Raw genomic sequence first — 26,289 nt, 5'->3', positions numbered from 1 at the left:
GATCTACCTGAGAGGGCAGGCAGTCTTTGGTTTAATGTCCCTAAGTGTACGGTGACTGCCATTCATAGTATAGTGGTATTTTTGGACACCAAAGGAATTGAAAGGCTTGGGACTGAATAACCAGGTGCTTGACAGTGAAGAGAATTTGGAGGGATGACAATACTGTCAAAAATCAAAGATTTCCATGGCAGAGACAGCAGGAGTCAAATAGAGAGTAAATCTTAATCCACACTTCCTGACAAACACTTCCAGGGCAGGAACAGTATGGGTTAGATACAGAGTTTCCATTCTCTGGACTGACTCCAGGTGGGTTTGCCATATGAGGAGAGATTGAGTAGACTAGGACTATGTTCTCTTGAGTTTAGAAGAATGGAGAGAACGAGGGGAGATCTTGCACATTGGGAGGTCAAATTCTGGCAGGACATATATAGAGTTAGTGGCTGGGATCTTAAGGTGCTGATGATGGTGCAGAGACCTTGGGTGCAAGTCCATAGCTCTCTGAAAGAGATGACACAGATGGACAGGTTAGTGAAGAAGGTATGCTTGCCTTCATTGGCTGAGACATTGAGTATAAAGGTTGGGCTGTCACATCGCAACCATATAAAACATTTGTTAGACTGCACTTTGAGTATTATGTACAGTTCTGGTAACCATACTACAGAAAGGATGTGGTATCACTAGAGAAAGTGCAGAAGAGATTCACCAGGATGTTGCCTGGAATGGAGGGCTGTACTTATAAGGAGAGATTGGACAGGCTGGGTTTGTTCTGACTGGAACATAAGAGGCTGAAGGGTGACTTTATGGAGTTTTATAAAATTATGAGGGGCATAGATAGGATAGATAATCAGAATCATTGTTCCCGGGGCAGGGGGAGTATAGAACCAGAGGGCATAGGTTTAAGGTGATAAATTTAAAGGATATCTGAGGGGTGAGTTTTTCACACAGAAGATGGTGAATGTCTGGAACGAGCTGCCAGAGGAGTGGTGGAGGCAGATACAATTACAACTTTAAAAGGCATTTGGACAGTTACTTGGATAGGAAAGGCATAGAGGGATACGGGCCTAATGTGGCCATAACGTCATGGTCAGTATGGGCAAGGTGGGCTAAAAGGGCCCATTTCTGTGCTGTGTGGTTCTATGATCTTAGGTACAGAGTAAACCTCGCTTTACACTGTTGGCTCAAACACTCCCAAAGGAAAGGTAACGTAGGTTAGATACAGAGTAAATCTCCCTCTATACCATACCATCAAACACTCCCAGGACAAAGACAATGTGAGATGCAGAATAAAGTTATCTCAACCCTAATTTCAAGAGCTGGTCCATTCTACATCAGAAGGATGTTTTGTTCTTTTCCCAGCCCAACCATTCTGTGACCATATTAGTGGAAGTGTTTTCTTAATCCAATTGAAAATGGTTCAGCAATGACACACTATGTCCAAGAACAGATATAAACTTCCAAGTTCTGGTCATGTAGAATTTTGATGGACAGTAGTCAAGGCAAATTTTAACTTTTGCCAAACGTTGAAGAAACAACTAAAAGGTCAGCATGGATTTCTAGAAGTGTTTTTAAACCACATGTCCAACCAATATGATTCAGAGGTCATGGTCAGTCCCATAGACTCCCCCTAGCCGTACAGTAAAATTAACTTGCATGTCCCGGTGGCATTGGTCTGCTTGGTCCCAGACAACTGCAAGGTCCTTGCTCCAGTCAATAGACTTGGTAAAATTAATGATCCTCAAACAAAACAAAAAATCAATTTGGACAGATTTGATCCTTCCAATCACTTGCCAGCAACCTTCTCTGTAAGTTTGTGGAAAATGAAGATCGGATTCAATAGTGATGGTTTTATTTAATTCATTCTTGGTAATTATGGGCATCACAGGCAAGGTCAGTGTTTATTGCCTATTACTAGCTGCTTCCTAAGAAGACTGATGAAAGGCTTTCCTCTTGAACCAGTGAATGTAACTGCACTGTGTAATGAATTGATCTGTACGATCGGTATGCAAGACAAGTTTTTCACTGTACCTCGGTACAAGTGACAATAATAAACCGATACCAATACCAATGCCACACATTGTGGAAGTGCTCGCACAGTCTGTAAAGTGGGGCAGATTCAGCACAAACGTGGACAAGATTCCGTGATTTTGAGAGATTTTCAAATCATTCATAGATTTAGAACGATAAAGAATCATAGCATGAAAGTGCATGGAAAGATTCCACATTGCCCATTGCTGTTATGATGAGTTAACCTTTTAGGCTCCCCTGTCTGCTGCCCATTCCAGTGTCAGAAGCCCTGTGTGACACCATTGTACCCCACATAGAATCAGCCTTATGATTGGTCAAAATTCCTTGAATTAACTGTTCTTACCTACTGGAGAACAATCAAGAATTCTACACACCTGGTACATAAGCCAATCATAAGCTCCGAAATTGGCATATGACTTCATTTGAAGGTTGCTAGGAAACACAGGCCCTTTATGGCAGAGTTGAACATGCTTAGAAATTGCTGCTGCTGCTGCTGCAAATCAGAAACCCATCTGTCCAAAGCAGCATGTGAGCCTGAACCTCAGCTTGAGCCTGAGTCCAAGGACAAGGACTGGCCAGACAGTTTACCCATAGGTTTAGATCTTACTGAGCCTACAGATGGATTTGACTGTCAAAAGGTAACCAAGTCTATGGCAATACTTGATCTTGAATCTGTCCAGGTCACAGTGTTTGTACAGGACCTGATCCCAAGTGTGTGCAGATAACTGGTTCCTTGTATGTACAGGGGCTTGTCCCAAACCTGTGCCGGGCTCTCATCCTGAGTCTGTGCAGGGCTCTTGTCCTGCATCTGTGCCAGTCTCACATGCTGAGTATATGCATCGGCCCTAAACTTCTTTAGTGCTTGCAATCATCAGCACCTTCCATGATCTCAAAATGTTTCAAATAGTCTCTCTGCTAATGAAATACTTTGAAGTGTAGTCATTGTTGTAATGTAAGAGAAATAGCAGCCAATTTGTACACAGCAAACTCCCACACATCACTAAGGGATAATCACTAAATAACAAGATGTTCAGTCCTTTTGGTTGAGGGACAATGGGAATTCCTACCCTGCTTTCCTTCAAAGAGAAGAGACACCTGAGAGAGCAGGCAGAGGCTTGGTTTAACGTCTCACCCAAAATATGACACCTCAGGCACTGAGGTGCTCCCTCAGTCCTCCACTGGAGTGTTGGCCTACATTTGTGTTTGAGTATTTGCACAGGACTTCAGTGTGAGTGCTGCCCATTCAGGCATGGATGATACCAATTGTACATTTCTAACTCTGGCAAGAAATTCAGAGGGGCAGGCAAATGGATGCAAAGGGGAAAGGGAGATCAGGGACCTGGGAAAAGCAAACAGATTAAGGATTGGTTTGTAACTGGGACTGTAACTGGAGTCCAAGCTTCTCCCTGCAGCTAGGCAGGAGCACAGATTCCAACAATATCGCCCATTGGTTGCTTTCCAAAACCTCACCCAGCTGGTCATTGGATCATGACTGGTTCTTGTCCCATGAACCACCTCCATCCTCACTCTCTAGTGCTCCCTAACCTAGCTCAGAGATTGCTGAGGGACATTTGTTTGCGTGGACTACCTGAGTTCTTGATTTGAGGTTACTTTTGGTAAATCATGTTCTGTTTGCTGTCTTTCCCCAGGTGCTGGCCAGTTTACGGACTGTGAGGCATAATTTTGCCACACTGACAAATCTACAGGATCAAGTGAAGAGCAAGTAAGGGTTTTACTTCTGGGTTGGGGGGAAGGTACAGTGGGAACATTTGTTCAGGTACTTCAGTCAAACAATTTGAGTAACAGTCTATGCACTCTCCACCTGCAGCTCCTGATCATGCTCCTGGTTTAGAATGGGATCCACGAAATGCAGCCAGGAGCTAACTTGGGCATAATGGGCAGCACATACCAACATGCACTGGAGCTTCTCTGAAGGGCAGGTAGCACCACACAAGCATTCCATGACCATGATTGCTCCAGGCCTTCCCCTCAATTCCCACTGACCAGTGTTGGACTGACTCCTCCAGCGGAGTTGGAACACAAAGTTTGAAATGTTCAGCCCAGCAGAGCAGGAAGGTCCCAGCTCCCCTCATGGTCAACGTTGACCTGGCTGTCAGCGTAGATGGTGGTTATGCTGTCTACAACTGTCTTAGTCGCTTGGGCTGGGGAAGGGGCAGAACAGGGGCTGCCTGCTCTTGGATTGCCGTACAGTGGCTGAAGTGGATAAACTGGGACTAGGATTGACAGAAACTGCTGCCTGAGTCGTCAGTTATCTACCCACACATGCTTTGAGTTGATGTGAAGCATGGGAACCAGGGCAGAGGGACAAAGAATAGAATATTGAAAAAGCTATTTCTCTTGGAAAGAGGGAGTGAATGTTACTCCTACTGAATAATACATTATCATTATCAAATGACTTTTTTATATATATTTGATTACATTTCTTTCAGGAACACCAGTTTGTAAAATGTATTGTTCCGTGCAGATTTTTAAGTGTACATCAAACACCCTCAAGTTCATATCATTCGTATATAGAAATACCTCGCATGGCTCCCAAAAGGAAGTCAAAGACTGTTCTTCCCCTGGGAACATTTAAAGGACACTGTAGGGGGTGTTTATCTCTCTATGTAACCTGTGCTGTCACTGCCCTGGGAGTGTTTGTCGGAGCAATGTCGAGGAAGGTTTGTTGCATCTAACCCATACTGTTTTCAGCACTGTCCCTGCTTGGGACAGGTAGAGCGAGCTTCATTCTGTGTCTGTCTGCACTCTATCAGACACAGGAGTGTCTGACAGGATAGCCACCTTTAATGAGAGGTTCCATTTACTATTTCCATGAGCGAGGCTTAAGGTTAACCTGAGAGTGTGCATGAAGGGACTTGGCAATGGACATGATTCTCATCCATCTTTCTGCTTCATCCGTTAGCTGGCGATCGACAGGATGCAGCCCAGGGGTCATGCGGCCGATCCCACTCGGTGAGTGAAAGATTTGATTGGATCCTCCTTAACTGGAGATCCCCTTTTCTTCCTCTCAAAGCTATGGCACTCATCAGCATGCTGCAGTGCTTGGACACAGGCTTGTGGCTGGACACAGGCTCCATTATGATTCTCGCTGCAGCGAACAGTCATCAGTCTTGGCTTTGTCCAGAGGTTCAGAATAGTCCCAAGGTCAAGAGCACAGAATGTGGTGATCTTTGCCATCCATGTAACATCAGAGAACGTTCGCACCTCTAGGAGGTGTAGGGACAACACTGGTGGTTGTGGGAGGGTGAGGAGAAGTGGAACTGATTGAGCTAATCGGTTTGAGGTTGTGCCTCCTGAATTTGTGACCTTCCTACTGTCTGCCCTGACCCTGCAGGGAAAGAGCAGCTACTTTTGCAAGTCTTGTTTATTCAAACTCCACGGATCCTCCCAGCACAGGAGGAGCTCATTCAGACCCTTGGGCCTCTGCTGGCTCATTGAATAAGTTCTCCAATCAGTTCCATTGCCTGCTCCATCCCACAACCCTGTTCAATTATTTGTTTGAAAGTTCCTGTTGAATCTGCTTCCACCACTCTTTCAGGTGGCACGTTCCAGATTAACAACTGGCGGCATAAAAATATTTGTCTTCCTCTCCCCTTTGGGTGTTTTGCTGATCCCTTTCAATCGTGCCACTGGAGATTGAAAGCCTTTCAAAACCCTTCAAAAGTCAAAGCCCTTTATAATTTTGAACCGCTCAACTAATTGTACGCAGAGCCTCTTCCGTTACTGCGACTGCAATCCAAGATCCTTCAGTCTTTCTGAGTAACTTAACTTAATTTTGGTACATGTTGATAGATCTCCTCTCCAAGGCCTTGGCGCCTTCCCTAGCATGGTGTCGGAAATGAACACAGTACTCCCACCGATGTCCAGTGTGGTTGGTAAAGAATCTCTGCCCTATTTGAACAAATAGGATTTTCATCTCTCCACAGATGGGACATGTGGGGATGTTTACTGTACAGTGGCAAGAGGCAGGGGTGAAGGGTCCTTTAAGGTGGAAAAAGTGGGAGGTGTTTCACTTGCAGCAGCCCCGTTGGCCACAAGTACCACCCTCACCACCATTTGCACTGGGACTCACCTGGCCGGCACCTTTGATATTTAATTGGACAAATATATCAAAAGTTTGGGGAGATGGCTCACTCTACCCTGTCATGGCAATGGAATAGGATTAAGGACAATTTCTGGTTGGTGATGGGATGAAAAAGATTTTCCCAGCACTTTTCACAACCTCCAGGCTTCTCAATGTTCCAGTTGACACAATACCTCGTATAAAATTCCCATCCTTGTTCTCAAATGCCTCCCTCCCTATGTATCCTCCTCCAGCCCTATAATTCCTCGACCCTGCACTCCACCTCTTCTGGGCTCTCGATTAATACCCTATTTCCATCACTGCACCATTGGCACTTGTGCCTTCAGCTGCTTGGGTTCTAACATCCAGTATTCCCCCCTTAAATCTCTCTGCCTCTCTCCTCCTGTAAGATGTTCCATAAAACCCAAAGCTTTTGGTCACCAGTCCTAACATGACAATGACACCGGGGAGCACTCCCTTGTTCTTCTTTGAATTAGTGCATGAAATCTTTTACACCTATCCTAAGAGGACGGACAGAGTCTCAGGATAAGATTGTAAGCAAGAGATACACCTTTGACAGTTTAGCACTCTTTCCACACTACACTGGAACACCAGCCTAGATTTCAGTACCCTGGTCTCAGGAGTCGAGTTTTGAATCCACAATTGACTGTCTTAAGGTTGCGGGGGGCAGAGATGGTACATTGTGAAATGATCTTCTGGGCTTTGAACTCACATTGGCATGCCCACAGATCCATGAAAACCCAGGAATTGGATCGAGTCATTCCATGCCCCCTAGACCTCATTCCTAGTTCAGAGCAGTAAATTCCAGGTCGGGTTTTTCCTTCCACCATCTGGCAGTGTACCTGGGGAGCCCACACAGGGCTGCCTCTCATTTTGCAGTGAGTATGCTAACTATCCGATTGACGTCAGCAGAGGGCCATTAATAAGAACTCCTGAAGCTGGTTCTTTGCTCCCAGCTGTTGGTTTACCATGCCAGCTGCCCTTCCCCCCCATCCCAGGCAGTCACGCCGTCATCTATCACTGGTGTCCTCTCCCGGCTTAACCCTTTTACATACCGAGGTGCTGGAAGGTGCCCATCGGATGATCTCCAGGTCTGAAGCCTCTCACATCCACTCACACCACTGAGCAATTTCTGGCACCCCTTGTTTGCATATTTAAAGGGGTACTGCTGCTCTCTGTAGACTGGCCTCATGTTGCTTGTCTGTTGGCAACCTCGAGCTGTTGGTGGATAACTCACATCGCAGCTTCAGGCTCCTTGCCTGCCGGGAAGGTCAATGCCAACTGTTCCTACCCCTCACTTTAGGGCTTGGTGAGAGTGGGAACTTCTTCACAGCTCAGTCCCTAGCAATCCCAGTGGTCCACCTGCGAGGTTGGGTCTCATTATCCATCTTATACACCTTTCTGGAGTTCTGTAACAAACTAAAACAAACTGAGCATGCAACCACAGACATGCCGCTGTTACCCTTAGAATAGCAGCACCAGAGATTTCTGCAGTTGGCTGTGGCACAGTGGGTGAACACACAGCCTGGAGTGGAGACTGAGCCACCCCAGCATGCTGACTGGTTTCACCCTGGTTGTGTGCTGGGATGGCAGGTCACAGCCAAAGCAGCAAGAGTGGGGCCACAAATGGCCTCAGCATTCCTGGGACAGAGACCAGAAAATACATGCAGAATTCCCACCCCCTGATCTTCTCCCAGAGGCTCCTGGGTGTGCGTGTGTGCGATGAGGATGGGATTGGAGTTAGCTGTAATGGCCTCCAAGGTCAAATAACAGCTGCCTCCAGTCTCAGCCAAGGCGGATCCTGCCCTCCTCTGAGCCCCTGGTTTCCTTTTCCAAGCACCCACCCTGCCCCACTTGCCCCCCTACCAGCAGTTCCCCCAGTATAGCTGTTCTGGTGAGGTCATTTAACTTGATGAAAACCGGAGACCAAGGTTGGCGATTTCCTTCTCTGCAAGGGCTGAGATTTGAATGGAAAATCCCAAATTTCATCCATGCTCAAATCCATGTCATGTGCAGTTTGGCCTGCAACAGCCCAGAATTTACTTAAAATATAGAAATAGATGCAGGAAGAGACCATTCAGCCCTTTGTGCCTGCTCTGCTATACAACAAGATCACGACTGACCTTTTTCCCTTGTGCCACATTCCACACTAATTTCATATCCTTTGACTCCTTCTAAAATCCAAAAATCTAATCACCTCTATCAATAATATTCTGAGCAATGGAGCCTGCACACCCCTCCACAGCAGTGAATTCCCAAGGTTCACTACCATTTTGGTGAAGACATTTCTTTTTGTTTCAGTCCTGACTAGTTGGCTACATATTTTGAGTCTGTGAACCTCCCCCCCCCCACCCCCCCGATTTGAGAATAATTCAGATTTGAAGCCAGTGGAAACATTATCCCTGCATCTACCCTGCTAAGCCCCATAAGAGTTTTGTAGGTTTCAAGGGATCGCACCTCATTCTTCTAAACTCAAGAGAAAATAGAGCCAATCTACTTCATCTCTCCTCAGACAACATACACCCATCCTGAAAACCAGGTTAACCATCATTGCCTTCGCTCTCGTGCAAACATATCCTTCCTTACACAGACCAGACACCGGTACACAATATTCCAGGTGCACTCTCACAAGGGCCCTTTTGAAATTGCAGATCAAGGATAATTGCAATAATTACTCTCCAAGAAACTCAGGTTATCTTCCAAATCATCAAATTATCTTTGGTTTGCCCTCTTGAGGAAAGTGGCAGCAGCTCTTACTCATTTCAGTAAAGGGAATTGTTTAAACCCAGGTCTGGCTCTGTGCTGCTTAATCTGCAGTTTGCCCCCAGCGATAACGCAGCTAATGGCTCCTGGGGGAGCTGTTAGACAGTTAGGTTACTAAATATACACATGCCCAGCACTCCTGTCCAATCAATCAGCTGTAAAGTAAATTGAACAGAGGAGTCTCAGAGCTCAGAGCCATGGTGGGCATCATTGACTTCTTGCCAGTAGTATCAGTTTAATTGGGTGGGCGTAACCCTTGCCCCTCTGTAGAAGTTCATAGGTTTGATCCTAATCTTGAGGTTTGAGCCGATAATCTCAGTTGCTGCTCCCAGCGTTGTTACTGAAGAAGCGCTGGGCTGTTGGAGGAGATATAATTTGGATGAGAAAGTAAACCAAAGCTCTGACTGCCTTCTCAAGTGGAAATAAAAGAACCCCGAGTTTAAATGCACCACAGGATATAAAAGGGAGGTTAGCAGAATAAATTTGAATTGGTGGAATCTGGAAGTAACAGAAGACAAGTAATACAACAGATAGTCTGAGACGGGCTGGAGGGGTGGTGAGGGGTAACCATAGTGGTGGAGGATCAGAAGCTCACTTTGTGTGTGAGTGGGGATGCCATTCACGTCTTTTAATGTTTTTATATTTTTTATTTAAAAATATGCTTCAGTCATCAAAATCTCAAAAACATGTATTATAGAACATTCAAGTTAACATTTTCTTAATGTATTATTCCTGTTACTTAACATTAGCAGTTATCGTTAATAGTTATCATTCATTTGGAATCTTAAGGCAAATAGTTCATGGGGCTTTATTACAGGTTTCAACTAAATAGTGTGCAGTGGTGTGGGACCCTAAACTGTGACCTTTCCCCACTGAGCCATTGCAATGACTGCACCCAACTTCAGCTCATCCCCCAGCACATAACCTAGAGTTTTGAGCAGGCAGTTTACAGCACTGGGTCAAGGAAAACTTCTTGCTCTGGAATACTTGCAACTTCCTGGCATATCTTACACTGTGTTGGTGGTTTCTTAACAGCAGCTGATACTTATGTCAATGTGAGTCCCTGGGAACAGTCCTTACAGCACAGAAACCAAAACTGTCCAGCACGAAGATCAATACCCCTGCATCACTTCCCGGGTCTTACCGGCAAAGACGCATTCTCTAAGGAGAAGGGGAGTGGTCTCATTTCCAATACAGCCATCACAAGGGCAGCATGTGGTGTGGCCAATATGAAGATCATACATGAAAGGTCTAATTGGGAGGACATTTCTTATCACCAACCTGGAAAGGTCTTGGTACTTGTTTGAACTCTTTGGTAATGAGGCATTCTGCCAAATGTCTTTGACAATCTGCTTGGGGAACCACCCAACAGGAACCACCATTTATTTCCCCGCTTGGCTCTGGTGACATTTTGTTCAGACCACAGTACAATTCACTTATGATCAAAGGTGTTCTTTTGGATAACTGTAGATCTAACTCATGCTACTCCTTACCCTGGGAGTGTTTGACAGAACAAATCCTAGAGAGAGCTTTACTCTGTATCTAACCCATCCTGTACTAATCCTGGGAGTGTTTGATTGGACAGAGTAGACGGAGAATAAATGATGTATAATTACAAGTTCACAATGATGCATTACATCTGTAAAAAATCATGTGTAAGAAATCCCTGATTTTGTAGTGGGGGCAGGTAATCTGCTTTGGGATTAGTAAATTTTCTTTAAAGTCGGGGCATGTGTCACGTTAAAAAAAAAATTTTAAAAAAGAAACTGCAGATGCTGGAAACCTGAAATAAAAACAAAAATGCTGGGAAAATAGCAGGTCAGGAAGCATCTATGAAACGAGAAACAGTTAATGTTTCAGGTTGAAGACCCCCTCATCAGAACTGAGAAGAGAGAAAACAAATTAGTCTAGGTAGTAGGGAAGGTTGGGGGAGGGCAATAGGTGAAACAAAGGGAATGTTTGTAATGGGAAGAAATAATGTGTTTGTGTGTCGGCAGACTGTGTAAATCTCACCAGATTTCATGCCGGAGTAATTTGCAGGTGACATGGAGATGGAAGAAATAATGGACGTTTTTCACACACTTTCAAACTTAAAATAATTTCCAAAAATACAGCTTTCTGTATCCTGCCTAAATATCTCCTTCAACACTCCTGTGGAGTGACTTGACATGATTAACCAGGTTTTAAGGTGCCATGTCAATGCAAGTTGTCATTGTTAAATTCATCATTCCTCTAGCTGATTTAATTTTGTTGCATGCCTCCTCCCCTTGGCTAGATTGCCTTCTGGTGAAATTTTCCCTTTTTCCCATAGGTTGTGCTCCTGTCTCCTGCCTAAATGCCCTGACTCACAGGAATGTATTGAGAGCTAGTGGATGTTGTGTTGTGAGGCAAGGAAGTCCACTTCAGGACTCCCACTCTCCTCATCCATCTTCCCTGTGCACTTTTCATGAGCTGCTGGATTTTGTTTCGTTCGTTCAAAGAGAGCAGGTGCCAAGGCTGGCATTCAGTGGCCCATCTCTAATTGCTAGGTTATTTCAGAGGACCCTTTGCCATGGGTCCAAGGTCATATAGAGACCAGACCGGGTAAGGGCAGCAGGCTTCATCCCCTGATAGATGTTAGTGAATCAGAGGGTTTTGCAACAATCTGCTAGTTTCCTGATCACTATTACTAGCACTAGCCTTTCATTCCAGGTTTATACCTAAATTTAAATTTCTTAGCTGCCATGGTAGGATTTGAAGTGTACAAAAATGAAAGGGTAGATATTCAGAGATTTCTCCCCAGGATGGAAATGTCAAATACTAGCAGGTATAGCTTCAACGTGAGAGGGGGAAAGTTTAAAGGAGATTTACAAGGCAAGTTTTTTGCATAGAGGGTGGTAGGTGCCTGGAATATGTTGCTTAGGGAGATGGTGGAAGCAGATGTAACAGCAATGGTTAAGAGGCATTTAGACAGACATACGAACAGTCAGGGAATGGGGGTATATAGATCATGTACAGGCAGTTGGGATTAGTTTAATTTGGCATCATGATCAGCACAGATATTGTGGGCTGAAGGGCCTGTTCCTGTGTTTTACTGTTTTACGTTCTACCTTCTAACTCATTAGTCCAGGATGCTGGATTACTACCCTATCAATAGAACCTCTGTGCCATCAGCCCAGGAGTTCCAACCACAGCCCCCTCCTCTGCTGTCCACCCATCACCTTGGCTGAGGCAAGGCTGGGGATCACTCTGGGGACTTCATTGGTGCTGGCAGCTCAACAGCTCACACCATCACCTGAGCCTTGTCCAAGGTGCTTGGAGTCTAATAGCTTTCAATTACAGTTCAGCATCTGCCAGTCCATACTGCTCCATGTCTGATTTTCCAGTAAACTGCTCGGTCACGAGAAGCATTTGTCCACTGCAGGCATTGGGAAGCAGGCTGGAGGATTTGGGGATCTCCCCTCCCACTGTGGATTAGATAAGCTTCCTAATCGGTCACTGGGACACCCTGAATGCTATCCATCCCCTAATTGACCTGTCAGATAGCAGAGCCTACTAATTTGTTTCGATGCAGAGAGTAACAAACATGAACAACAACCAACGGCAGAATTGAAAAGTGACTGAATTAACCAAAAAAAGGGCCAATTAGGGAGCAGGGAGTTTAAAACCTTTACCAAAGGTACTTTAATATACTGAAGATTGAATTGTTGAAGCCGCCCTTTCAGGAGCCAGTACCCATGGAGAGAGGATCTGCACTGGGAGTTTGCATGTGGAATAGCAGCTTCTATCCTCCGAGTCCAGGCAATAGGTGTCCTGTTGATTGGCTGCACAAGGTCAGCCTTGGCGGAGAAAGGGGCTCTCACCTTCTACACCAGGACTGGGGAATGTGGAGTGTCTTCTCCCTGTGCCCAGGAGTTGAGGGATGAAGGGGGATGCCCAAACAGAGTGCCCACCCTGCATCACATCATGGGTGCAAGTGCTTCTGGTGATGGGACAGAGCTCGCCGACCTACCTGAATATCTGTCTGTGTGTCTGTCTGTCTCCAGAAGAGAGCTCCCACAAGCTGGCCATCGAGACACTGGAGGAACTGGACTGGTGCTTGGATCAGCTGGAGACCCTGCACACCAGGCATTCTGTCAGTGAAATGGCGTCCAACAAGGTGAGCTGGGAACGTGGGATGGAGTGTGAGGGGTGGCAAGATGGGGGGGGGGGGGAGCAGCTCTGTACAAGACACAGACAATGAGCTTCCTCCTGCCCACTGTAGTGTCACCATCACGTTCTGATGATTCCTTTTCCTCCACACAACCCCCCCACCCCCCCACCCCCATACCCACAAAGGGGTCTGCTCAGGTAATGGACAGGACAGTTGAGGATTTAAATCAGGGTGGAAACCCTTTCTTTGCTGGAGTGGGCTTCGGTGGGGAGGGTGGTTGTGGAGGTGGGGGGGGGGGGCAAAATATGGTTAACAGATAAAGTGTGTGCTTCAGATGCACGTGCCATTCCAAACTGATGTGGTCAATCTTGTCCTTCCCCCACCTCCCTTACTACCTCAAGGTGCACAATAGTGCTGAATGAGCCCAGCATCATCAGTGGTGTTACCTTTTAGTTGAGACCTTAAATGGCGGCCCTACCTATCCTCTCAGGTACATGCAAAGATCTCATGGTATTAGATTTGAAGATGAACAAGGGATTCGCCCTCTCCCCCTCTCTCTCACGGTTTGTCTCTGAGCCAACAATCCCAGTGAAGGTCCACATCACCACTTACCTAATTCCATCCTCTCTGCATGGAGCGAGTGAACTTGTAGAGTCATAGACTTCTACAGCACAGAAACAGGCCCTTCGGCCCATCTAGTCCATACCGCCTGATCTGCCTAGTCCCATCTACCTGAGTCCGGACCATATCCCTTCTTGTGTGCTGTCACAAGTACTGAATCTTGGGACTCCATGTGTGGGTCATCAAGGTGGTTTCTTCACAAAGTAATCTCCATCATCCTTCAGCCTCTGGTCAGAGGTGTAAGGACTCTGGCTGATGACATTCCAGGACACTAGGAAAGTAGAGGGATGTTACGAGGTTAAATGTTAACTGTCTGCGGCCTCTGCTGAAGTCACATTAAGGTAAAATGCATCAAACCTGACAACGACCAAGCAATAGACAGAGTCATGCAGCTCAGAACCAGGCCCTTCAACCTAGCGTCCATCAAACACCCAGTTACACAAACCTCATTTTTATTCTCCTCACATTCCTACCAACTCCTTCTCGGTTCTACCACTTACTTACACACAAGGAGCAATTTATGGTGGCCCATTAACGTGCACCTCTTTGGGATGTGGGAAGAAACCAGAGCATCCAGAGGAAACTCTTACAGTTACAGGGAAAATATGGAAGCTTCACATGGGCAGCACCAGGTGCAGGATTGAACCCGGGTAACTGGAGCTGAGAGGGAGCAATTCTATCTTTAATTATAATTATATTTACATAGAGAGCTATTCTAGTATATATTATTTTTTATTTTATCATGATCATTTTAACCTATTGCAAATTTTCAGTATCAGCTCCTGTATGTATAAAGTGTATAGTAGGTAAAACGGAACAGCTCGCTCTTGTCTGCTACTATCCAGCCGGTGTGTGTGTCTCAGCAACATCTCATACATATGAACATAATGAGGGCAGTGAACAGCCAACTGGCCCCTCAGGCCTGGCCACCTTTCAATGAGGTCATGACTGATCTGGTCTTGACCTCAGCTCCATTTTCCTGCTTGATTCCAGGTCCCTTCATTCCTGTGCAGTCTAAAAACCTATATCAGAACTGTGAATATCTTTAACAACTGCCTCCACAGCCTTCTGACGTACAGAATTCACGTATTCAGTACACAGCAGGTAAAAAGGAATAATTCACTCCTAACAGTGACTGCACTTCAAAAGGAAATCACTGGCTGTCTAGCTGTTGAAACAATAATGAAAAGTGCTTTAGGAATCCAAGGCTTGCTGGCTTTCATGAAGATTCCAATGAAAGAATAAAAATAAGAAAGGATTTAAATCTACGTGGGTTACAAGCAATGCTGTTAATGGGAGTAATTTGATTGATTGGGTCTGTGTCTAATAAGCTGTAGGTTTATCCATTAAAGTTCCATAGAATGGGAGTGAACAGGAAGAATTCAATCCATTGCAATTTTACACAATAGCCATCAATATGTAGAGATTTGATCCACTGATGTTGTGTTCAATAGGAATGACTAAGAATCAGACCCTTTGGATTTCTATGCAATTGGATTTAACTAATTCAGAAATTAATGTATTGAGAAATTTTCCTGAGTAAAGTGCCTATACTCCTTGTCTTATGCTCAGTAATAGCACTCCAATGTTACCAGAGGTACCATCACCTTTATTTAACACATTACTTCTCTCAACAGTTTAAGAGAATGCTGAACCGTGAATTAACCCAGCTATCTGAAATGAGCCGTTCGGGAAACCAGGTCTCTGAGTTCATATCCAACACATTTTTAGGTGAGTATAATGTCCAGTATTCATGTGCATGTATGTGTCTGTTGTACGCTGTCAGGTATGGTTCTATGGGTATCACACTTGATTCTCAAACAAAAGATGGCAGGTTTGTGATTCACTTCAGAAGCTTGAGCCTGTTACCTAATTTGAGACTCCCAGTGCAATACTGAAGGAATGCTACCCTGGCAGAGGGTTTGACTCTTCTCCGCAATACTTTTTCTCACTTGGCCCATATAAGTAATGCAGTTAGCAGAGCTGCTGCTTCACAGCTTCAGAGAACCGGGTTCAATCTTGACCTCCGACGCTGTCTGCATGGGGTTTGCATGTCCTCCCTGTCACAACGTGCATTACCTCCGGTTTCCTCCCACATCCCATGTGGGTTAGTAGGTTAATTGGCCATTGTAAATTGTCCCTAGTGTGTAGATGAGTGGTAGAATCTGGTGCGGGAGGTGGAGTTGAGGGGAATGTGAGTTGAATAAAAATATGAAATTAATGTGGGATTAGTGTAGCTGGGTGCTTGATGGTTGGCACTGACTTAGTGGGCCTAAAGGCTGTTTCCATGCTCTCTGACTCTATGATAATGGGGTTAGAGTGAATGGAACACTCCAGTTTAATATTGAGGGCATTCTGCTGAGACCAGGCCATCACTCTCCCAGCTTATATCTCACCAGCTGGACTCACCTTGCACAATATCCTAACTAGCATTGGGTCTCATTCACCCGTCGACCATCATTGATCCACACTGGCTCCCAATTAAACATCACCTGAATTTTAAAATTCTCATCCTTGTTTTCAAAACCCTCCCTCTTTAGCATCCTCCATTTCTATGGCCTCCTGAGAGAGCTGTGCTCCTATATTTGGGGTTTTAAGTAATTCCCAACTTTAAATGTTTTGCCATTGGCAGCCATGCCTTCAGCTACCTGAGCCCTAAAATCCAGAATCTTCCCATCTCTCTCTCTCCTTTAAAATACTACTTAAAACATTCCTCTTTAGGAAAGACTGTGGTCTGCAAGTGTAACTTGATCTCAAGTTTTGTCTGGTATTGCTGAAAACTGCAAGTGAAATTCACTATGTAGATGCAAGTTGTTATTGCTGTAGGCAGCCAAGGTTAAATGTATTGCAGCAGCCAGCACCTGAACCATAAGGAGAAATATGGAAATAAAGTAGAACTCACCAAGGGGAAAGTAGTATCCCACTCTTGGCTTCGTTGCTTTGATCCAAAGGAAGGATGCAAGTCAACACCTTTGGAGTTGGCTGTGCTGCAGGAGCTGCCAGTGCAGAGATCTTTACCTGCAGGAAATCTAAAAGTCATGCGTAATGGACTGAGGAAAGCCCCAGGCTTATTATTATTCACAGGAGTGATCTCCCTTCAGTGCAGGAGACTGACACGTTTCATGGTACCGGCTGTAATCCTGATCACTCCGGTTCAGCAAGACTGGCTTTCCTGAAGTTCAGTGAAGCCTTTACAGATTCAAGCAAGCAAATGTCCAAGTGGATTGAACACCACACAGGGCTATACTCATAAGAAAGAAATATCATCAGCAAATCATTGGACCAAATACTATCTGTATGGGTCAGATGTGGCATCTACTGGAGAAGAGCTAAGCAAGGTTATTCATTGCCAAGAGGCAAGGCTCCTTAAAAACAAAATTGGCATTCCAGTGGAAACTCTTAAATGTGGGAAAGAAGGTCTGCTATTGCACCTCCATCGCTACTGTTTAAATGCTGAAATGAGGGCAATATAAAACAAGATGTGTGATGCAAACACAGTCATTCTATATAAAAATGAGAAAGGTGACTGTAACAGCTACAGTGGTATCTCACTGTTAAGTAAAGCGGGAAGAATTTTTGCAAAGGTTAGACTGGCATGCCTACAAAAGCTGGCAAATTGTGTCTACCCTGAATCGTAGTGTGGATTTGGGACTGGAAGGTCAACTATAAACATTATATTTTCCATGCGGCAATTTTAAGAGAAGTACAGAGAGCAAAATCAACCATCGTACATTACCTTTGTGGATTTAACCAAAGCATTTGTTACCTTGAGCAGACTGGTTTATTTACAGTCCTATAGTAAACAAGACACCCATTGATCCTCTTAAGTCTTACATGCCTTTTCCAATGGTGACATGAAGGCTACAAATCAGTTTGAAGTCTCCACTTCATTCAACTTAGAGGTGAAAGCAAGGATGTGCCCTTGTCTCTACAGTCTTTGGAATCTTCTTGACTCTCCCAAACTAACATGCACTTATAAACATAGGAAGTGGAGTATGCCTACATCCAAGATCAAATGGGGAACTCTTTAACCTCAGTGACTCATGGTGATGACTAAAGTCAGAAAGATACTAAGCATGGTGTTCTTACTTGCTGAAGATTCTGCCCTTCTTACCCAGAACCAAGATCCACTACAAAATCTTGTGGATTTCCTTTCAAGGGTTTATCAGGCGTTTGTTCTCACCCTCGGCACAAAGAAACAATTGCACCAGGACCGCAAGTTTTGCAAGATCCACCAACACTCCTAATGAGGACCAATTAGAAGTCATTCAAAAGTTCAGCTACCTCAGCTCTGCAGAGACCACCAACCTTTCACTGGACGAAGAATTCAATGTTTGCATCGGAAAAGCTGCTATCAGTTTCAGAAGGGACTAAAAGAGCAAGCAATAGCCCTGAGCTGTCCATCAAACCAAAAAGTTCATATGCAAAGCCTGTGTACTTGGCACTCCTGTGTATGGAAGGGGAGCAAGGGCAGTTTATACACACCATGAGCATGGTTAAACAGCTTCCATTGGTGCTGCTTCCACCTCACTCTTAAGATCAAATGGCAAGGTAGAGTCATCACAGATTTTCTTCAAAGGGCAAATTTACCAAATGCAATCTAAGGCCAAGTTTCCACCTGGGGATTAATTTGGCTTATTGATTCCAAAAGGAAAAATTGGAGCTTTATTCAGAAAGTTCAAAATTGCCACTTTTTCTAAAGGAGAAAGAGAATTCTGAAGAAGTTCTTTTTTTGGCTAAGACGTAGACCTGAAGTATTAAGTTTGTTTCTTTCTCCACAGATGCTACCTAACCTGCTGAGTATTCTCTGTTTTTATTTCATATTTCCAGTATCATCAGTACTTTGCCTTTGAAGGGAATGCCTTGGCGTGATATATAGGCCAGACTTTTATCAAGAGGTTTTGACTGTTTTATATATAGATAGCTGAATTATATGCTGGAATCTAATTGAGGAGTTTGGTGGGTATACATATAGAACAACAGGTGCCTGAGATTGAGCTGCATGTTGAAACCTAATCGAAGGGTTTGGTGGGTTTTTATATCGAAGAAAGATACCCAGGAGTGAATTGTAGACTGAAGTCCAATTGAGGAATTCAGGTGGTTTATATGTAAAATAGCAGATCGTCAGAAGAGAGCTGCATCCTGCAGTTTTGTAGAAAGATTTAGGTGATTTATATACTTAGTAATAAATTGTGCTGGAACATTTTCCTCTCAGCTCCTATAAGTCATGGAAGTGACTAGTGTGGGACTGGACAACAAGAATCTGATATGGAGGCTAATACAAACCAGCCCCTTCCCCACTCTAACCCATTACTTTCATATGTATGCTCTTCTGTCAGGATGACGAAGCAGAGACAAGGCTGCTGTTTATATTTAGAATTCAGTGCTTAGGCCCTTATGGTATTCTGAACATTGCTTGGGACTTTTTCCTGGAATTCTGGACGCCTGCTCGCAAGTGTTGCACCACTTCAGTAGATGTATAACTATGCCAGTGCCAGTGCTTCCTGCCAGTCTACCTCTGTCAGTGCTAGTGTACTCGTGGCAATGTACCTGTGCCAATGTCAGGCAGACAGACAGGTTCAGAAGTGAGAAATTATCACAGTTAATTATTACCTGAGAGTCTGTTATCACAGTAAGAGAGTCTGTGTTATTCAATGAGCTTCACTCTTTCTCACCTCTGAGTTGGAAGATTATATGCTCAGGTCCAACTCCTGGGGCTCAGGTACAAATATTTAGGCTGATGCACCCTACTGCTGTACGGAGAGGGTGCTGCACTGTGAGAAAACCTGATCCCCATCTAATCTTCCAGTTACTCTTTTAAAGACCCAAGTGTAGCGGTTGCTACCGCAGAATAAAACAAGACTCTACTCGGAGGATTGCCAAACAGAACTGGTTTATTTTCCCGCCTTGCGCGGGCCCTTTAAGGGAGAATGTTCCCGCCCAAAACAACCGGCAATAACGTAAGTCCTACGTCATCAGGACTTTCCCGCGCGCGGGTTCTCCCCATCGCTTGGAAAGACGAGGCCCGCCGCCATCTTGGGCCTCGTCGCTCCGACGCCACGCGACCCGACTGCCGAGCCGGTTCGCCCGACTAGACGGTGAGTCGCCACACAAGGAACAATTCTGAGGAAGAGCAGAGGAGTTTTCTGTAGTGTCCAGGTCAATCAGTACAACTAAAACAGTTTTTCTGATCGTTGTCACATTGCCATTCATGGGATTTTGTTGTGGACAATTTGGCTGCTGCATTTCTGACACAAGTGACTACGACCCATGTACAAGACATGGTTAGTAACTTTGCGGGTGATACTAAAATAGGTGCTATCATAAACAGTGAAGAAGGTCATCAAAAATCACAGGGGGATCTTGATCAGCTAGGTAAGTGAGCCGAAGATTGGCAAATGGCTTTCAATTCAGATGTGCAAAGTGTTGCATTTTGGGAAGTCAAACCAGTGTAGGAGTTATGCAGTGAATGGCCGGACCCTAGGGAGTATTGTGGAACAGAGGGACCTAGGAGTACAAGTACATAGTTCACTGAAAGTGGCGTCACAGGTAGACAGAATGGTGAAGAAGGTGTTTGGCACGGTAGCCTTCATCAGTCAGGTCATTGAGTATAGGAGTTGGGACGTTACAATGCCGTTGTACAAGACGCTGGTGAGACCGCACATGGAGTATTGTGCACAGTTCTGGTTGCCCTGTTATAGAAAAGACATCATTAAACTGGAAAGAGTGTAGAGTAGATTTACAGGGATGCTGCCAGGACTCGAGGGTCTGAGTTATAGGGAGAGGTTGGGCAGGCTAGGACTTTATTCCTTGGAACATAGGAGATTGAGGGTGACCTTATAGAGGTGTATTAAATCATGAAGGGTATAGATCGGATGATGCACACAGTCTTTTTCCCGGGGAAGGGGAATTAGAAACTAGAAGGCATATAGGTTTAAGGTGAGAGATCAAAGATTTAAAAAGGACCTGAGGGGTAACTTCTTCACACAGAGGGTGGTGTGTACATGGAATGAGCTGCCAGAGAAAGTGGCTGTTGTAGCTACAATAATAACATTTAAAAGGCATTTAGATAAGTGCATGGATAGGAGGATTTTAGAGGGATGTGGACCAAATGTGGGCAAATGGTACTAGCTTGGTGGGCACCGTGGTCGGCATGGATGAGTTGGGCCGAAGGACCTGTTTCTGTGCCAGATGACTCCATGACTCAAAAAGTCTCTCATTGGCTATAAAGCATTTGGTCTGTGTTGAGATTGTGTAAAGCAGTATTGAAATGCACCACTTTCTTTTTATATTTTCTAAACGTCTGTTCTGTTCTTTCAAAGACAAGCCACATGAAATGGAAGTGCCTAGGGGCAGAGAGAAGAAGCTGGAGACCATGGGACAAATCAGTGGCTTGAAACACAGCCTGAGTGTGATCTCGTCTGCTGACGTTCCACGATTTGGTGTGCAGTCCAACCAGGAGACTGAGCTGGCGAGGGTACACAAGAAATACTTTCTACACCTTTTAACTCATCATCCTGGGGGACTTGTTTTTGTGTCAAGTGGAGAATTATGTGCACAGTGGAACATTTAGATATTGGAGATATCGCAGCTCAGATACAAACTAGAACTCGCTCTATGCTACCCCATCAAACACTGCCAGGGTAGGGACGGCACAGATTAGATAGAGAGTAAACTACCTCTACACTGTTCCATCAAACACTCCCAGGACATTGACAGCACAGGTTACTTTTTATTGTATTATTATCTTTCTCAAATTTCTGCTAAAATTCCAATTTATTTTGCTTTTTGTAATTTTTTTTCATCAACCAACCTAATCAGGTAATGTTTTTGAACTCATTTTTAAAAATATTGCATTAAATATAAGTATTTCAATATATTTAAGGGTGTTAATTTGGTGCAGTTAGATTAATCTTGCTGCAAATGGATTTACCACAAATATATGAATAATTTTTCACTAATCTCTGAAATCCCTGATTATAAATAATTGAAAATTTGCTTTAAAAGTTGTACAGGGCAATTACTGTGGCACCTTTTGTGAGCAGTGATCAGTTTCCTTGTAATTAAAAAAAATGATTAAAAGCTTTCGAATGTACCTGTTGAGGACCTTACATCAAAAAGGCTAACATAATGAACCTCCTGCCTTTATTAACCTGTTCATTTAACATAAGAGCCAAGAGGTCAAAACCAAAGTTGACCTGTATGAAAAACAGGCTGGGCACAACAGGACTGATGAGGCTGAGCTGGAGAAGGTTCAGAAGAGTTTTACGAGGATGTTGTGAGAAGTTTATTGTGAGGGAAAAAGCATTTATCTTTAAATTGAGGAGGTTGAGAAAGAGTTAATCATGGTGTATATAGTTATGGCAGAATGCACAGGAAAAGGGGGATAGGGTGCAGGAGGCAGGAACTATAGAGTTGAACAATGGAAGTGTCTTAAGATAAAAGTGCTTATCCAGCCATCCTTCAAATCAGGATTTTTTGCGTCTCCACGTGTTGCTCAGCCAGTGAGTTCTGGAGTTCCACTACTTCTTGAACATAGAAAAAGTTTTCTTCAACTCTCCTTTATCCCTTTAACCCACCTCCTCCCTATGTCTTCTATCAATTTCCATAAATCCTAGCTATTGACCTCACTGCAAAGGGAAATTGGGCCTTTTTTACTCACCTCAAAATTTTATGTACTTCAATTGCATCTCCCTCAGTCTCCTTAATTCAAAAGAAAACAAACCCAGTCTAAACAACTTTTCCTGATGACTAAAGATTCTCACGGGCTTTGACAAGGATGATGTTTCCACTGGCTGGGGTGTCTAGAACCAGGGATCACAATCTAAAAGTAAGGGGTTGACCACTCGTGACAGTGATGAGAAGAAATTTCTTTAGCCACAGGGTAAGGAATCTTTGAGTTTTATACTGCAAAGGACCATGGAGTCCCTGCGTATATTCAAATGTGAGATTGATATTTTTAGATATTAAGGGAAGCATGGGATATGAGGTTAGTGCAGGAAAGTAACAGTGGGGTGAAAAATCAGCTATGATATTAAATGGTGGAGCAGACTAAAAGGCCAACTCCAGCATCTGCTTCTTATGTTCTAACTAAACTTCAAAAGACAGGGAGTTAGGAATTGGGATTAGGGCTTTAGTTGTGTCGGCATGGGCAGAATGTCTCCTTCTGTCAATCTCCATGATTCCGTGATAGTGGAAATGTGTTTGGAGCATGTTCACAGATGGCTGAATTTCCAGTGCCAAGGGTTTCAAGCCACTGTAAGAAATCCTAGCAACCCTGTTGATGCAAGAAGTCCTGGAGATCCTGCTGATGCTGGAAGTAATTTGTGCTTGAAATGTCATGATCTTCTGCACGAGTTTGGTCAATCTTGGGCCAATTGCATCATAAAAGATTAGTGCAACTGAGTGCAAATATGGGGCTTGGTGCATTACATCATGCAAAACTCTTGCTAAAAACAGCTTGAATTCTAACCTGTATATCAGAGCTTTGACAGTTTATGCATATGTCTTTATTTGGCACATGTGTGACATTGATAGTGCATTAAGAATTGACAAGTATTGTAAGAAATGGTTGCTTCATTTATGGACACCACACATATTCTACCCATCTTGGTCCTGAAGTTCCAATCAGGTAACAGCAATCAAGATTCACTGGAGGTTAATTTCAGTCCTTTCTAAGAATTTTGTTGATTAATATATTCTGCACAATTGGCCAGAAACTCCTGTCACAAATAACCTTCCATTACAACTACTTTTGTACCAGTAACAAAATGTATGGTGTGTAACAGCTGAAATGCAACACACACTTTTCCTGACTTACTATTGTTTAATACATTACGTATAAATTTCTTAAGATACCTCTCAGGCAAAATCTCACGGAGTGCTAACACAGGAACATTTTATCAGGTTACTTGTCGGTTCAAGTCCTTTTTAGGCCACAAGCCTTAATTTTAAATGAGTAAACATCAAGGGAGGAGGGGGGGAAGAATTTGTCTTTGAAGTCAATAGGCTTGCATGCATTTAGCATTAGTAATCAAAGACAAATTTCTTTCAGTAATAGGTACACATGCAATGGTGAGACTGCAGATTTTCTGGCTGCAATCAGTTACGTTAGCCTTGTTTCCTTATATTTGTTTATGAAGTGACAGAGGAAACTGAGCTTGATCCTTGAAGTAAGATTGTAGCACTCAGGAAGAGTGGGCAACATATATATAGACAGATGGACATGGTGTACAGCGAACATGTGCTGTCTGTTTATTAACTGACCCTGGTGTTGATTTTATGGTCTTCTAGGAACTGGAACATATCAATGATTGGGGCCTGGATATCTTTAAGATTGGGGAGTATTCCAATCACCGACCACTTACAGTTGCAATGTACACCATCTTCAAGGTAAAACAATCAATATATTTTTCTGTGGTTTTAAGAAATTATTTGTGTTAACTGCTTGACACCTGCTTGTCTGGTAATCTCACAAGTGGCTGGTAATCCAGTTCTTCAGAGCTCAGTGTAGAATGTGGATTTCAGGAAGATGGACCTCACTGGCTCATTCTGTCCTGTTCTAAGAGCTTAGCAATTTCCCAAATCTCCTTAGATCACTTAGGAAGGATTCCCAAGCCCAGCACTTAGCATTGATTGGTTGACCATCCATTGGGAATTCTAGTTTCTCACCAAGACCCTACAGGGTAAAGGGAATGTAGATGTGCCAACTTTCAGGATGATAGTGACTCCTGGAGGGATTAGTGCCGCACTTTGCCATGATTCCAGCCTCACCGTCCATATCCTCCCCATTGACATATCCAACCATATGAGACCCCACCTTCCCTCGGCAAAATGAACAGACCTTTAATTGGATAATTCTTGAGTATCAATCAAACAGGCTTTTTCTTGTGAATAAAAATTCTAATCAAATAAAATGGGAACTAAAAGCTTTTTTAATGCCTCAGTTGTTCCAGGAATATAATGGTATTGTGGTAGCAAGTTACTAATGATCTGAAGATATGAGTTAAATTGATGGCTGAGGAATATAAATTTGAAATTAAAAAGATAATTTCAGCAATGGTGACCATGTAAGTGCTGGATAGTTATTAAAAATATCTGCTTTATAAATCCCCCTTGGGGAAGATCTGCCACTGTTACTCCAGTCTGGCCTATATGTGACTCCATACCCATGCAGGATTTGTACAGTAGATATTTTTAATAAGTATCCAGCATTTACATTTACTTCCCTTTTTATTTTAGCCCACTGGTTATAAAGGCTGATGTTGAATTGGCCTTTCTGATTGTATCTTTGTGCCTGACTGCTACTTTTTAGTAGTTAAGGGCGCCTTAATTTCTTTGGCCCTACATTATTTTGCAGCTTTTCACCATTATAATACTTAGATTGAATATACATGTTCACAACTAACCTGCACTGAAGTCCATCTCCCAGTATTTTGCTTAATCAGTCAATGTCTCTGTGTAATTTTGTACTCCTGCCAACACTGCTTAATGAACCACATCTTTGTGTTTCAGCAAACTTGGATCTATATCTCTTTAGTATATTGTTTAGTCCATTATTAAAGAGAAAGGTTCTCTCCAAAATGACTCTTAACATTGACACCATCCTCTCATGGCCACTCATTTACAACTAATCCCACAAATCACTCCTTTTTATCCTTGACACCCTTACTTCTGACCTTGGTACATTCCCAACAGATCCTCAGAGGTTTTCAACCCTTATTGATCTAGAATATGCCAAGAAGTTTACTGCTGAATTATCTTTTTCTCTGCAGTAGATTGGTAGGGCCCACAAGAAACTGATCTCCACTGACCCTCGGCATTCCATAAAGGGCTTCCACTAGACCTGGGCTGGAATTGAACTGAGGTACCAGGGGTAGAAGGTTTGGGTCTGAGTTCAGTACACTCCCACCCCACCTGACTCCTGGAAATTTATGACATTTGACAGTTTGCCCAAAAAGTTTACAGCAAATCAGGCTGAATTTTCCAACATGATTTAGCCAACATGTTATGAAATATCAGCTACTTTGCAATGAATTTCCATTCTTTGCTTTCATCTTGAAGTCGCGACAGCTGCTGAAGACATTTAAGATCCCTGTGGAAACCTTCATCACGTACATGCTGACTCTCGAAGACCACTACCATCCAGATGTGTGCTACCATAACAATTATCATGCTGCAGATGTGACTCAGTCCACACATGTCTTGCTTCTGTCTCCAGCACTTGAGGTAGGTTTCAACAGCTCTCAGTCTTGAGGGTTGAATTTGCAATATCATCTTTTGCATTCTGGGTCTCATAAAATGATGGAAAATTTCTGACACAGGATGCCATTCTGCCCTTCATGTCAATGCCAGTCCACAAAGAACCATCCAGCCTAATCCTACCTTGCAGCACCACATCCATTGCCCTCTTCATGTACACAACCAAGTCCCATTTAAATGTGATAAGGGATTCTGACTCTACCAACTGAGTTGCAGTCCTAGAAGCTAGTTTCCTCCCCTCTCTTCTACTCTTACCATCGATTGTTTTAAAACCATGTCTTCTGGTTCTTGACTATTACCTATTAATTCTGACTGGACCTGCATAACTTTGTGCATCTCAATTAAGTCTCTTCCTGCATTCTAAAGGATCGTAGCTGGTGAT

The 26,289-nt window shown here is 43.8% G+C and overlaps 1 protein-coding gene across 4 annotated transcripts in view; it reads left to right on the top strand.

Moving 5' to 3' along the window:
- LOC127582419 (cAMP-specific 3',5'-cyclic phosphodiesterase 4C-like) overlaps positions 1-26,289 on the top strand; it is a 199,690-nt gene that overhangs the window by 160,076 nt on the left and 13,325 nt on the right. For all 4 annotated transcript variants that reach the window (XM_052037639.1, XM_052037638.1, XM_052037640.1 and 1 more), the window contains 7 exons: positions 3,675-3,748; positions 4,949-4,998; positions 12,919-13,031; positions 15,284-15,377; positions 20,969-21,123; positions 23,940-24,038; positions 25,710-25,874. In XM_052037639.1, coding sequence (XP_051893599.1) covers positions 3,675-3,748; positions 4,949-4,998; positions 12,919-13,031; positions 15,284-15,377; positions 20,969-21,123; positions 23,940-24,038; positions 25,710-25,874 — 750 coding nt within the window. The remainder of the gene's footprint in view (positions 1-3,674; positions 3,749-4,948; positions 4,999-12,918; positions 13,032-15,283; positions 15,378-20,968; positions 21,124-23,939; positions 24,039-25,709; positions 25,875-26,289) is intronic.

The sequence above is a fragment of the Pristis pectinata genome, chromosome 24 (genome assembly GCF_009764475.1).
Source record: "Pristis pectinata isolate sPriPec2 chromosome 24, sPriPec2.1.pri, whole genome shotgun sequence".
NCBI lineage: Eukaryota > Metazoa > Chordata > Chondrichthyes > Rhinopristiformes > Pristidae > Pristis > Pristis pectinata.
The sequence above is the reverse complement of the archived record's forward strand: the minus strand, read 5'-3'. Positions and strand labels throughout refer to the sequence as shown.